The sequence below is a fragment of the Lethenteron reissneri genome, chromosome 51 (assembly GCF_015708825.2).
Source record: "Lethenteron reissneri isolate LAM-NWPU_2019-01 chromosome 51, ASM1570882v1, whole genome shotgun sequence".
Taxonomy (NCBI): Eukaryota; Metazoa; Chordata; class Hyperoartia; order Petromyzontiformes; family Petromyzontidae; genus Lethenteron; species Lethenteron reissneri.
Window position 1 is genome coordinate 4,376,754 of NC_083829.1, and position 15,109 is coordinate 4,391,862.

The window sequence follows — 15,109 nt, forward strand, 5'->3', positions numbered from 1 at the left end:
TAGCTTTTTTTCAGAAGCAACCTGGCCACAAATGATAGCTCCACAGCAGGCATCAGGGTCGGGTTCGAACCCACGACCTCATGCACACCAGGCGAGGGAGTTAACATCTCGCCACCACGGCGCCTATGCAACACGAGCCTGTTAAAGCACGTCTAATTGGTTTCAAGCTGGGTGCTTATGAACTTGTCGCGAGGGCCATTGCTCACAGACAAATGTGCAGGCTCTGGTGTGAGGGACGAGCGTTGGGGAATAGGAGAGAGAGAGGGACCCATCCCCTCTTCAGCACACGCCAAGGCCACACGCGCACGAGAGATTGACGGGTGACAGACGGCAGCAAATTTCACCGTGCAGAAATAATATTATTGAGGCTTTTTTATCAAAAGCGGGACTATAGGCCAGAAAGGTCCCTAAATTGTGCGCCCTTGCGACGATACGCTGAGCGGTGTTGATGACGCTTGGACCGGAGTGTATTCAACGTGCACGAATGTACGCGTAGCGCATTTATCGGAGATAATATTCCACGTGTGTGCGGTAGACCACATCATAAATCGTTGAAAAAGCTTCGGGCATATATTAACCTTTGTGAGTCGTAAAGAAATATGTTTGAACAATCATGCTGTTGCCCGACAATTATATCGGATTGCGATTCGGGAATATAATTGTCCAGAGATTCACAATTGCTCACACCATTGTTTCATAATGTAACCTACCAGTTGCCCTTCAGGATATATCGATACATGTGCAATCTTCCATTAAAGCATTGATTCATTTGGCACTTTGCTTGACATTTCTGTGTTGAATTGTTTTTACACATATTCTCCCTATAAAAAAAAATCTATTTATAGTTACCATTGTTAAATATGATACTCTTTAGGTTATCATTATTAAATTACTTTGTAAAATATTATTATCCACATCAAGTTACACAGAGCATTATAATATGTACAATCACAGACACACACGAATTTGGACAGATAAAATCTCTCTATTTGCTTTAATACACTGCAAACCAACTGCTTTGTGCAAACAGTGACTCATTTGCAATGTTCTGTGTTCATGATGCCACATGCTTCTTTGCCACTTAATTTTCCTACTTGAGAAAGCAATTTATTTGAGTAAATTTTGTTTCGTTTACAGTTTAGTTCAGCAAATAAAGAAGCATTCATGTTTCACGAGCAATGTTTTCAAATTGCGAACATTGTTGAAAAAACTAATTAAACTTACAGAATCCATGCACTGTTGAACGGAGATGTTGCAATGTTTTTAAAACATGGAATGAAACATGAACGTCATTCGTTTTTACATTATTTTTATTTTCATCCATTCTTAATCTATTGCACGCAACGTAAATTCGCAACGGGTGACTTCCAACGGTTCGAACGAACCCGTTAAGGTTGGCGAGTACTGGCACATGCATGGCCTCATTAAAGTGCGTTCGCAGTGTACATTTTGCTTGAAAGTTATCACTTTGGGCCTAAGTTTCTATAGCAGCAGGAGGTTGATTTTTGGTTCAAATGGCAACATGACCGAGCGTTGCATTAACGGTGCCATAAGCAGTTGCGTTGAGGTGGAAGGGCAGGTGGTGGCGTAATGAGATTTCTACCAAACCTTCCAACTATGTTTCCCCCCACCACCTCCTCACCACCACCACCACCTCTCAGTCACAAAGCAATGTGAGGCTCACTAATTGGACCGACTTTGCCAGCTTGTCAACATGTCGACAGCATGCCTTTTTAATTATGCTCCGTCCAATGTTACACTCCCAATTTGGTTTAAAAACAATATCACGCACGCACACACGCACACCAATGTTTTTTTTAAAGATATATTCCTGATAATTACAAAATAAACTTGCCAAAAGAAAATAGCACTTAACTTTTACAAACGCTGTTGATGTGGCGCCAGGTGCAGTGCCGTTAAATAGCGCCAGGGCATCTTTCAGTTTGGTTGTTGAGCCACATACGGTCGTAGCTACATAATACTGGGGGTTTTTGGGTGGGGGTTAGATCGCGTAAATATAAATGTGTCGCTAAACCCGCCACCACCCAACGCAGCCAATTAGTGAGGATTGTCATGTAAACATAACATGCCAATTCGTTACGAGTACAGCAACACCGGTGTATTGGAGAGTAAATCCACAAAATGTACAAGTTTGAGTACGACGTTTCGCCGGGTCGAAGCTCGCAACGTTGTTTTTTGCAAATGTTCATCTGGAATTCACGCGATATAATGCTGCGTAGCAAATGTCGATGTGTGTGTGTGTTATGACGTTCCGTAAGAAGCACTCACTTTAACGCTCTGCGTCCATTCTTGTAACGCAGAGTGCCAAGCGGAGGGATATTTGTTACACAATTCGTTTCCGTGCGGCGGTGCCCACCAGCAAGCGGAGTCCAAGCCAAGGCCATCGGGTCAGTGGATGTTCCTTTCTGCTCCTCACTTCGCCGTGAATGATTGAATGCGATTTTGCTTTGTGAGGTCTCTCGCACACATTTATCCAGACCCCCCGTCCCCCCCCTCACCTCCGATGAGCACGGTTGGCTACGTACGGTGCGAAAAAGCCTTCGACATACATAGTTGCACGTATGTTACATGTATGTATGTTGGGCACCACGGTGGCGAGATGTTAACCACCTCGCCTGATACATAGGAGGTCGTGGGTTCGATCCCGACCGTTGCAACGCCTGTATATTTGGAGTGTGCGTGTTCTCCCCGTGGTCGCGTGGATTTTTCTCGGGGTCCTTTCGTTTTTCCCTTCACAGTTAGAATCAACGCGCGTTGAGGGTATTTGGCCACTGCAAATGTCCACACAATGATCGGCCCACTTTCGTTGAGCTCTCGTTCGTAGCCTGTTCACTTCTGGCAAAAGAGGCGTATAGCTCAGTTGTGGGCCTTACCTTGTGAAATAAAAAGTTTTTTTATAATTAGCTTAGTTCTACAGACGGCGACAGATGACGTTGCCCTGCTCGTCGCCTCACAAGCCAGTTGGCACCGCGGCACGGGCACGAGCAGCTCGGTTGAACTCGGCGTTGCGCGGCCTTCGAGTGCCCGGCGTGCCATTAAAACAGCGCGGAATGTCGGGCCCAACGTTGAGCCAACGGCCGACGTGTTGGCCCAACGTTGCGTGCTGACCGAGGCGTTGCACTTGCGTTTGGCACGTTGTTTACACCGGAGGTGTGCGACTCGCTTCTCAAACGAGATCCGAGGCAACGCTTGTGAAGAGCATCCGTGACCAACTGTGCATTCTCGCGTATCTCTCCACGGCTGCTGTCGTTTGTTCCGACAAGTGCAGGCATTTCGTGAAGAAGGTCCAGTTGGCTGAACTGTCGAAGACCTTCGTCTCCACCCGGACAGAATTGCTATCATCTTTGAATTAAGCCATCGATTTGATGCGCACGTTCGGTCATACCAAAGATGATGGAGCTTCACGCGTGAATTGTGGCTGCATTTTTTGTTCTACGAACGGTTCAGTGAGACCTGAAAGCAAACACAACTTGGATACATTTACTGGTGTGTTTCAAATAGTATCTTAATCACGTGCTGATAGGTCAGTTCATTCATTACACTGGTCAACAAAAAAAACTTTTTTTCTGGTCTGGACTTTTGCAGCTGTTTTAGACTAATTTCACCGTGCTGATTCCAAATCTGATCTCAGATTTGCTCTATCACATCTCAATTTTTATGCTATCGGCATACCCCATTTTCATTGATTTTACCCGAAATTAACTCTGTCACTTATGATTGCAAGTTGTTGCGAGTCAGTGACTGCTTTAGTGTTAAAATATTGTGCTGTATTTTTAGGATAGTGTGTTTATAATATCATTTATGTAGATATCCACATTTATTTAATATTTTTCTTCTGCAGTTTTTATTAAAAATGCAATATTTGATATCTCAAAAACCAGATTTGGAATCAGCACCCCAAAATTACTTAAAAACCGTTGGAATACCTTATGCCAGAAAAAGTGTGTTGTCCATGTGTCCATATGTAAATCCCCAGCAAGATTAGCTTTGTAGGCTTTTGAGGCAAGTTCCATGGATTTCAAAAAAAATAATAGCAAAGCCGTCAATAGCACCGTGTGTGACCTTAAAATGAAAAATATATAATCGGCGACATTTCAGGCAATAGCTCTTGCTAATAGCACATAATTGATGGATAAGAATGATTGTTAGCAATCATCGCTGCCATGTGCTTTTGATGCACCTCCGCTTCACATAAAAAATACAATGGCTTTATATAACTAACCATTCAAACTAAATGCCCCGTTGATCAGACATCAGGTCGTGTGTAATAACCTTCAGCTAATGCATTCTGGGCACAGGTTAAACACTTGTCAGTTACGGGTTTCTCTTGACATCGTCTCTTTCCACATACTCTGGGAATGCAAGTTTACGAGTAAATGTGGGCAGAAAATTGGACGCATATTTAAAATTGTTCTGTGCCGACACCTTTTTCAGACATCTGTTTCCCACACACACACGACTCGCAATCGGAAGGTTGCCAGTTCACATTCCCCATCGAGGGTTAACGAAGTTTGTCATTCCATTGGGGGTCAATACAATAGGTACCAATTGGTGGCAAGTCAATATTGGTCATCCTAAAGATTGAGTGTTGCAATTGAGGATGAGCAGTGAGGCACTCTCCGATGAGGTCCGTTCACTCTGGAGCAGACTTTTGTTTCCAAAAAAAATATTTTCCATCCGTCACGAGATGAAGGTGTCTTGAGCACCATGTCGGTCATGGGGTTTGTTGACCATACTTCAGCGCACTGGTCTCAGAAGGTTGGATGACCGGGGGATATTTGTTGCCCGTATTTGCAAACACACACAGCGCAGCCGAAGTGGGGAGCGGTGGTGTAGCGGTTAGCGCACTACGCTACTAACCCGGCGACCCGAGTTCGATTCCCGCTCACGGCTAACACACAAGTGACGAATATCTGAACCGGTTCCTGGGCCTCCCCGAGGTCTACTCAGCCTCAAATGAGAACCTGGTGTGGTGTGTAAACATCGCCACTGGGGAGACAAAGGCGGTCGGGCGTGGTGCTGGACCACCCACTCCCTCCGTGTGCCGTGCCGGCCTTCATAGGTGCTCGCTAACAGCACTTGCCCCAACAGTCTGCTCTGGCTATAGGGGGGATCTTTGTCTTTGCAGAGCATGTGTCGAATATTTGCATGAATGTTGTGCATCTTAATTAATAGCCAAGTCATATTCGGCAATTCAAATTATGTATTGCATTGTCATGCGTAATATCTAAAGTTAGATTATCCCCATGACCAAATATGTAGGCGCCCTGGTGTTGCGTTACTCTCATGGTGCTTGCGGCAGGCCGTTGGTACCATCTGCTCCGATTTTGCGTCGATGTGCGGTGCGGCACTACATTTCTGTTTGCCCGGTGATTTAGCGATTGCTGCCAAGGGCTGTTTATCCTGCGAGCCAGCGCCAAACCTCGCCAGCAACATGCTCGTGTATAAGCTTGGAGGGTGGGATGAGTCTTCCATTCTGGGACACTCCATGAGCAGCTGTCACTTGTTTCAGTTGGATTTCACTCCCCCCCACCCCACACACACACCCTACACACCCCCCCACCCCCCCACCCCTATATTATCCGGCCAACAATTTTTTGGCTGTCCCCTACTTACGATAAACACAATTTTTTTATGGTGACACGGCTGCAATGGTTGCGGTGCACGAGCCCAAAATAACAAAACTCAACGCATTTGTCAACATTGCTGCGGTCTTATACAGGAAAAGTTCATGACGGGCGACGTTTTGGGCGATGGCCCTTCATTGTAGCGTACATAGAGAGACCGCAGAGGGAGAGTGGAATTGCACCTACGATAGCTTCTCTTTACCATTTGGACACAATTTAAAATCTGTTTCAGATCAATTCCTCCGGCTACTCGTGCAACCTGTCTTCGTGCCAACAAGAGCCACATCACCCGATGCACCACGTGGCCCCGCTTTAAGAACCGGTGCCACATTAGGGACATAACTTCCGCATTTAGGATTAAACTGAAACAATAGGAACAACAATAAATTGGGATCCTATTACGTTTCATATATATCTGGCCCGATATTGGATTTTTTCACGTTAATTAGAAATTCAGGAGCTTACCCACAATGCAGTTATAGGTATATATATCCACAGAAACGAGTGTGTGGCTTTGCTGAATTTCTATTGGAGTTTAGCGTCAGCACTTCTAAAACCATACCAGAATATCATGAGATCCGGTATTCGTGTAAACCTTTAAATGCAAACGGCCATCGGCTTAGATTACAAGATCAAAAGTAATAAAAATTGAGCTCTAAAATTTGTCCAGTCTAAAATAATAAAAAAAATATGTTTTACAATTGTCTAGTAGTAAGCAGATTCAGGTAAAGGTGTACCAAATTTCACCTCTACATGGCTTTTAGAACATTCGAATTTACATCAGTCACTCAGACACTCTCAAACGGCTGTACTTTATATGTCAGATATGACAGATCACCTTAATTTAACCAAGCAAAAAGCCAATTGAAATACTGTGTACACATCAGTTGAAGTTAAATCTTCGCCTGGAATGGGCTTTGCCTACGTCAGCTTGTCCAACCATTATAGCCTGCTACAGCCATGTGAAATCCATTTTTTGCATTTCAGTTCTTAACCAATAAAAGTTGAAAAGCAATGCTGCACGCTCAAATCACCCCTTTCAGAAAGTGTATTCCGTAATAAATGCCTGTCACAGAATACACTTGAGGTCGTGGGTTCGATCACGAGCCTGGCGCCTGTATATTTTAAGTTTGCATGTCTCTCTCCCTGTGGACGAGTAGATTTTTCTCCTGGTCCTGCGTTCTTTCCCTCCACATTTAAAAACACGTGTTCAGAGTATTTGGCTGCTATACATTTCCACGCGATGATAAGCCACTCCGTTGGGCTATCATTTGCGGCCAGGTCACTTCTCAAAAAGAGCTACATAGCTCAGTAGGCCTGACCTGATAAAGTAAATGAAAAAAATGTTTTATTCAGTTTAACAGCGCTCATGTCACCGTTCTTAAGAAACACGACGTTTAATGCCGAGTTTCTATACTCGCGCAGACATTGAATATCATAAAATTCTAATTTAATGCTCAGAGCTCCGCTTTCAAAATTGTTCCCCAATGCAAATTGGCATTTACCGTGACAAGGATACCAGTTAGAGGTGTACATTGACGGAAACATCATCGTCATTAGCTGATAAAGACTGCCATTGTCAAATATTCCACAGCTAATGCTGTCTCCAATTATGTTTCACCTATTTACATCTCCAATCAGATCTTGGGAAAATAACTTCAAACGTCACCATGAATAGCCTCATCTCCATCCGTATCTTCTCGGCTGACTTGTGCTTTTATACGGCGTGACATTCTATCGGCGGTTTTGTGTTTTATATTCATGAAGGCCTTGGTTTGTGATAATTTGGATGACTGCATCAGTTTCCTCTGAACCAAAGCAATGCTTCTTCATACACTACAAAAGCCAGGGATAATGGTACTCGATATTCTGTTCAGGCTATGGGGTAAATTAGTTAGAAATGGTAAATTAGTTTTGAGTGGTGTATTTTTCTACATAGCCTCAAAGTGCGCTTAACCTGGCACAAGTGCGAAGGTGATATAATTGCAACTTAGTGGCAGATTGTAGCTGCAGGTGTTGTGTGTGTTACTATTATCATTCGTAGTACATACGGGAACATGCTGACATTCATCATCATCATACCTCGTGTTGCGCTATAGTAAGCCAATAAATCATGACTGCATGCGAGCATAAAATTAATCCTAAAACTATCGATTATATTAAATACAATAAATTAGCGTACATCGCTATTATAGCCGTTACATACACCGCTAATTGCAGCTTTTCCATCTCTCCGATGCATCTTCGGGTTGCACCGCATGTTCGGCACGATGTCCGACGTTTCATTCCACTTGCTCCCCACCTAATAGTTCTACTTATTACGTGGGGGGGTGTAGTGGCACAGTGGTTTGCACACTCACCACGAACCCAACAACCTCATGTGGATTATCAGCCACGGCTGACATCAGTGGCAAGGGGAGCGATATCTCAACTGGTCCACGGCCCCCATTATCACCAAAATGACAACTGACCATTGTGGTGAAGTACAGTTGATCAGGCCCCGTGTGTTACTGGGAGGTTCTTCAAGTAGGTGCCGTGGTGGCGAGATGTTAACTACCCCACCTGGTATGCAGGAGATCGTGGGTTCGATCCCAATCCTGACGGCTGTATATTTCGAGTTTGCGGTGTCTCTCGCCTCGTGGTCGCGTGGATTTTCTCCGGGTCCTTCAGGGTGTTCCCTCCACATTTTAGAATCAACGTCACGCGCCTAGACTCTTTGGCTGCTGTAAATTGTCCACACGACGATGAGCCACTTCGTGTGAATTATCATTTGCGAGGGTTCACACGAAGTGGCTCAAGAGGTAGAAGCAGCGAAACGTCGGACGTCGCGCAACAAGCCGTGCGCGAGAGCCCTCCGAGCCTCCGCCGCCGCCGCCACAGTGGCGCGGCGGCGGCGGCGGCCTTCGTTGTCTAAAGCGGGGAGAGGGCCTTGCGTCCGCCCGTCGCGCAGGGAAGGCGTTTTTCACGCGGAACCCGGCCGAGCTGCAGGGCACCTTCGTGTCGACGTCGCTGCTCAAGAGCGGCCGCGGCTTCGGCTTCACGATCATCGGCGGGGACGAGCCCGACGAGTTCCTGCAGGTCAAGAGCCTCGTGCCGGACGGACCGGCGGCCGTCGACAGCAAGATCGAGACCGGTACGATGAGTTGACTTGTTTTGGTAACTTTTGTTGTTGTTGTTTGTGGCTTTTTGTTTTTTGGTGCCAAGTTCTTCATTTGTTTTCTTTACTTTTGATGTTGCTTTGGTAGTAGGGTCTTTCATTTGCTTGGCATGTGTGTGTATGTGTGTGTCTTGGGTTTCTTTCGTGCCAGGCATAGCCAACCACGGTATATGGGATTTAGTCCTCGTATATAATTACTGCACAGCGTATTGGGATGCTGTTGGAATGAATGACGCTACTATATAAAATTAAAGTATTATTATTACTACTAGGCGCATGTAGATAATTTTAATTGGAAGATTTTGTTAGATGAACTCCCCCCCCCCCCCCACCACCACATGTTTTCCCTTTACTCTTGTTCCTCTTCCCTTGCCTTCCCCTATCCCATATTTTAAAAAAACCTACTCTCCCGCTGCTCGCAGTCCCTGCATGAGTGGGGCAGCGAGCCCCAGCCTCATCCCTTTACCCGAACCCAGAAGCACCAAGTTCGCACTTCGATCATCCACGGAATTTCTGTATCCCCCCCCCCCCTCTCAACCTTCCCTTATTACGGTCCGGGCCTTTGCCAGGCTCTTGTAAAAAAAAATAGAAACGAGTACGGAGCTGCGGCTTTGTTTGTGCACGCGGAAGAGACGGGTGGTGGTGGCAGCCAAGTCTGATCGCGTGTCCTCGCGTGTGCCCCCCCCATATCCCCCCCCACTACCACCCCCCCCCCCCCCCATTATCCATCGTGCTCTCTTATGGTGTGGTTGATCCAGTGAAGTGATTTTCACCTTCTTCACACCTCAACTAGTCTTAATATTGTTGTTGTTATTATTATTTTGGAAGTAACAGCGATGTTTGGTGGCACCAATGACAGTGGCCTTGATGACCTCGTAACCTTGACTTCTGCACAGTGGAATTTTTTTTCAATTTTTTGGTCGATGCAGAGGACATTTAATCTGTCTGTCCCGCTTCCCTTTGTCCATCCGCCTTCCCAAATTTACCACAAAATCTTAACAAAGCCAATAAAATAGCCCGTATGCTTGAATAGAGATCCTAATAGCGATCCTAATAGGGATCCTGAAGAGTGATATCAAGACCTTTATTGAACTCCTAAAGAACATTTTTGGAAATAAAAATTCCTTTTAGAATATTACAATATTGACGGACAAAATATGGCCACGAGTGTTCAGATAAATAAATGTATTAATGAAGCTCCCGTCGTCGGCGATGCATGCAATTTGGCATCGTCGATCAATTATTTAGTGGCTTATTAAATGTCGAGGGCGGCTCACGCTGGTGAAAAAAACGGTTGGATGGCCGTGAGCACTTGCCTCTTTCCGACTGTGTCCCTCTAACCTTTGACCTTGCAGCTTAACAAAAGGAGATCTAAATAAATCACACCGATAATTAAATGTTAAGCCGCCAAAAAGGCTACAGTAGCTACTGAGAGACGAGCATGGGACCCCAGGAGCCTCTGGTGGAAATTATTAATTATTTTTTTTGGTGGTGGCCAGCCTCTTCGAAGGACAACCAATGTTGCCTTTACACATAATTGCTACTTAGTTTATCAACCCAAAAAGGGATGATGTTGCTGAGCCAGCCAGCGGGAGCACATTCATACCCTTGTTGCGATGGGTCATGGTTCGCAGTCCAGCCGCCGCTGTGATAACCTGTAATAATGCAATGGGTGCCCGGGTGGCGAGATGTTAACTCCCTCGCCTGGTATGCATGAGTTCGTAGGTTCATTTCCGACCCTGATGCCTGTATATTTGGAGTTTCCGTGCTGTGTCTCTCCCTGTGGTTGCGTGGATTTTTTTCCGGGTCCTCTGGTTTTTTCCCTCCACGTTTAGAATCAACATGCACTTAAGAGTATTTGGCTGCTATAAATTCCACGTGACAAGCCACTTTTGTTGAGCTGTCATTTGTGGCCAGGTCGCTTCTGAAAAAAGAGCGATATAGCTCAGTGGGCCTTACCTGGCAAAATAAAAAATATTTAAGTTTTCTTAGTAATAATATTAAGCGATTGAGCGCCGTCTGTTCCACAGTGGATGTTAAAGATGCCCTGATGTCGTTCGCAAGAGCAGGCCCATCGTGTGCCGGCGTCACGGTTCCAAATTTCGTAAATTAGAAAAGCTAAGTGCAAATTACTCCATTGGGATTCTACGAAGCAGCAATCGCCCACCCCCTACTGGCAGTCCGATGGCTCAGGTCTCTCTCACAATCCTGGTCTCTTGAGTTCTCGACTCGGTTCAACAACATAAATGGAAACGTTCAGCTCACATTCCTCAAATTGTGAGTCACGGCGCTCCCACAAAGTTTCAGGGAGTTTAACACATAGGCATTTGCGACCGATATTATTCGTGATGAAGATTTTTGGGTCGGGTGGTGGAGGGTTACGACACATACTTATGCGATCTAACCCAAAAACCCTTATTGTAAAAGTACAGGGACTCCTCTACTTATGGACGAGTCAGGTTCGTAAGTCTAATTGTTCGTAAGTCCAACTTTACTCGTGTTGATTCCAAACATGTTTTATGGCAAATACACTAAACACGGGGAATGGCTTCAAAGTTGTATCATCTCCTGTAGATGTAGATGCCATTGGTTCTTCACGTTCTGCAGATGTAGATGCCACCACTATTATCTATTGCACAGCAGTTCAACTTCCAACTCTGAATCCGAACAGGCAACTGGACATACGGACAGGTTTGTTTTTATCTCTGAAAGTTTGAGAGTCTAATGTTCATGAGTAGCGGTGTCCCTGTACCCTCGTGACGTTTTATAAATGCATATATTGAGTCCATCTGCAGAAAAAAACATTGATATATGTCAAAATATATCGTACATGATGACATTGTTATCATTATTGTTTCCATTGTAAGTTTTTGTTCCTTTTCCCACTGCTATCGCTTCGTGTAGTCTCTTGACAGATGATTAATTTGTGCCCAGCCTTTGAAAAAAGTCTGACAATAGTTATACGATTGGAATCACACCATGTCATTGTAATATGGAATTACCACTACTGGTTTGGTGGTGTGAACAGGAGATCTGCGCTGCCTCAATTCTCATTTGAGCGAGAAATCACTTTTTCTTGTAAACCAAAGAGTATCCTTTAACGTCACGGCATTGAGACAGGAACAGTCGTTAGTGTAAAGCGTCAGCGTTGATTCATGCCTTTTGACTTTAGAATCGAACATGGAAACAGTGTGTAGTACGTGTAATCAGGTAAATGATGTTGTGAAGGGTTTGGTGCACACGTGTAATGGAGGAGTTTAAATTAGAGACGTGGATATTAGAGTGCCAATCCAGAGTTTGGCATCCAAGGATATTTAAGCCCCAATAGTGGGCCACGAAGAGTAGGTTTGGTGTCGGCTTTATAACAACGAATGGGATCTAGCAGGAGGAAGGCAGTGATTGTGAGGTGTGGTGGCATCAATGGCATTGATCACATGATCTCTTGACCTTGAGTGTTTTGGTCATTAGTGGGTGTGATGGAGAGACTTACCTTTGACCAGAGCAATATAGAATTCCTTCTCAAATGGCTTTGGCTCCACCACTGGAGATAACTGTCCTTTTCGACCGGTGAAGTGCTGTTTTTGGTAAAGTCACGTAGGTAAAAAATAATAGAAATAATAAAAATGAATTAAAATAAATCAATAAAATCATTAAATTGTGATTTAATTGATTTATTTTCATTTATTTTATTTTATTTCAAATTTTTTTTACCTACGTGACTTTACCGAAAAAACCTAAGAGTATATGAATCGTTGCAGTCACGAAAGCTTCAAATCTAGAAAGAAGTGCCGTTCGTCCAGTCGCCTGTACTTTGTACAGACAGTGTCGTTCTAAATTAACATGTAAAAAGGATTTTTAAATGTTTTTCTTTTCAATCACTGAATAGGGTTATTGTTCAATGAATCTCTAAACTAAGGTTGTGAAAAATAATCCGTACGCAGAATACATCTTTTTCTTTCAATCTTTTGTCCACTATATTTTTTCCCCGATGGCCTTCTGTGATCTCGGAAGGTCTCGGTGATATTTTCATTTGCGTTATCTTGCTAAATAACATTCCAGGTTTTTTTTTTTGCATGACATGGAACAATTTGGCCATTTAATCTTCTTAATAAACGTCGGGGGGAAAAAAATCTGCATAAAAAAAGCTTTTATTTTCGAAATACCAAACGGTGCTAAATTCTTGCCCACCCACACCGGATTTCAGTGCTGCACTTTGTTCTTCTGCAAATTGGAAATTAGATTTTCCCATCGAACAGCAGCGGTGCGAGAGTTCATAATTAAAGCTGCCAGTGATTCAATCTCGGATGGCTTTAATAAACACTTTTAATGGGTACACATTATCTACAATGCCATTTTTTTGTTATCATAAATAATGTATTATTGTTTCACATTTTTCTTTTTGTATTGTAGAAAAAAAACCGAACGTAGTTGATGATGTTGAGTAGAGGAGAGGTCTGCAGCAAATACAACGATGCGCGTGGAACGCAAAGCAACAGGATTTACACGAGATTTTTTTTGGGTCGGATTGTGTAAGGAAAATGTTGTGTCGTGCACCCTCCTCCACCTGAAACCAAGGGTGCCACAGTCGGGTTATTTACAATCGGGTTTAATTGTCTTTTTATATTAAACCCGATCATCTGAAATTTGGAGAAATCCGGTTTAATTGGTTCTAATTGCAGAACCGCACTTTGCCAACTTCTCAACGATGGGCTTCATCCATTGGAAGCTAAGGAACTCACTGGCACCCACGATTGTGGAGGAGAAGCTCGTGTTCATCAAGACCAACCTGCCCGCCGCATTCTACGACTACCCCGAGTACGATAGCAGCATCGACGAGGAAGCAGCCTAAGCCTTGGATCAGAGTTTCGTATTCATTAAACCAGGTTTTAATTATTATTTGGTTCTTTCGGTTAAGTCACGTCTAAAGATAAAATAATAAATTAAATAATAGCATATGCTATTATTTAACCGAAAGAACCAAATAATAATTCCTGCAGTCACGAAAGTTCTAAAATTAAGACAGGTTTTAATTCCCCGAAATCGGGTTTAATTGTATTAAAGAAAAAAAAACGATGCCTGCCGCTGGAAAAATCGGGTTTTTTCCACCGGTGCCTGAAACAGCCAGAGAATACATTTGCCACGTGAACAACCGTGCCGGTTTATTACTGCACCGGTAGCGGCGGCGGCAGCGGTGGCACCACCACACCGGGGTTGGTGTTGTTGGAGAGGTTGGTTCAGAATCATAAATTAATTATAGATTTGAAGTTTTCGTGACTGCAAGGATTCATACTCTTTGGTTTTTTCGCTACGTTGTCCCCACCTGAAGAAGAAGGACGCTTGTGTTGCGCCCGAAACGTCGTGATTTAATTTATTTTAATTTTTTACCTACGTGACTTTACCGAAAAAACCAAAGAGTCAGAATCAGAAACTTTGTTTTCGACTGCAGGAGGAATCCAATGAGCTGTGTGAAGCTGTTTTTTCACAGATGTCTATTCAGGGCACGGGATCAGCAAGTTATAACAGCGAACAATACACAAATAACAAACAACAAATGGTAAGGAGTGCAAAATGGAGACGAGTTAAGCGAGTTACAAAATAAGTAAACCCGTAAAAACAAAGTTTTTTACTATAAATCCTTTATATGCGTGGCGGCTAGAGTCCTCTCGTCCTCTGGCTTGAGATGGCTGCCACCTATGGGTCAGATGATTGTCTGCCAGTATTAAGCAATTGGTAATTAAATATTTAATTTGTTTTCCCTAAACAGTGTTAAATTTTGGATTTTTTTTTTCACGAACAGTAATTGTCTCGCACAACGAGTCTGTGTGCAAAATGTCAGCTCGATTGGATCACGGGAAGTGGGTTAAAAAACGACCGAAAGATTTGCACGATCGTAAGCAAGCAAGAAAGCACGCAAGCAAGCAAGCGAACTTAATATAAAGGATTTATAAGTATAACCCGTAAAAACAAAGTTTTTCACTTTAAATCCTTTATATGCATGGCGGCTGGAGTCCTCTCGTCCTCTGGCTTGAGATGGCTGCCACCTATGGGTCAGATGATTGTCTGCCAGTATTAAGCAATTGGTAATTAAATATTTAATTTGTTTTCCCTAAACAGTGTTAAATTTTGGAATTTTTTTTTTCACGAACAGTAATTGTCTCGCACAACGAGTCTGTGTGCAAAATGTCAGCTCGATTGGATCACGGGAAGTGGGTTAAAAAACGACCGAAAGATTTACACGGTCGCAAGCAAGCAAGCACGCAAGCAAGCAAGCAAGCGAACTTAATATTAAGGATTTTAAAAAAGT

The 15,109-nt window shown here is 43.7% G+C and overlaps 1 protein-coding gene across 1 annotated transcript in view; it reads left to right on the forward strand.

Annotated features, from left to right (window-relative positions):
- Positions 1-15,109, forward strand: part of LOC133355407 (membrane-associated guanylate kinase, WW and PDZ domain-containing protein 1-like) — a 325,885-nt gene that overhangs the window by 236,210 nt on the left and 74,566 nt on the right. Inside the window, 2 exon segments of the mRNA XM_061572686.1 lie at positions 2,322-2,408; positions 8,599-8,781. Coding sequence (XP_061428670.1) covers positions 2,322-2,408; positions 8,599-8,781 — 270 coding nt within the window.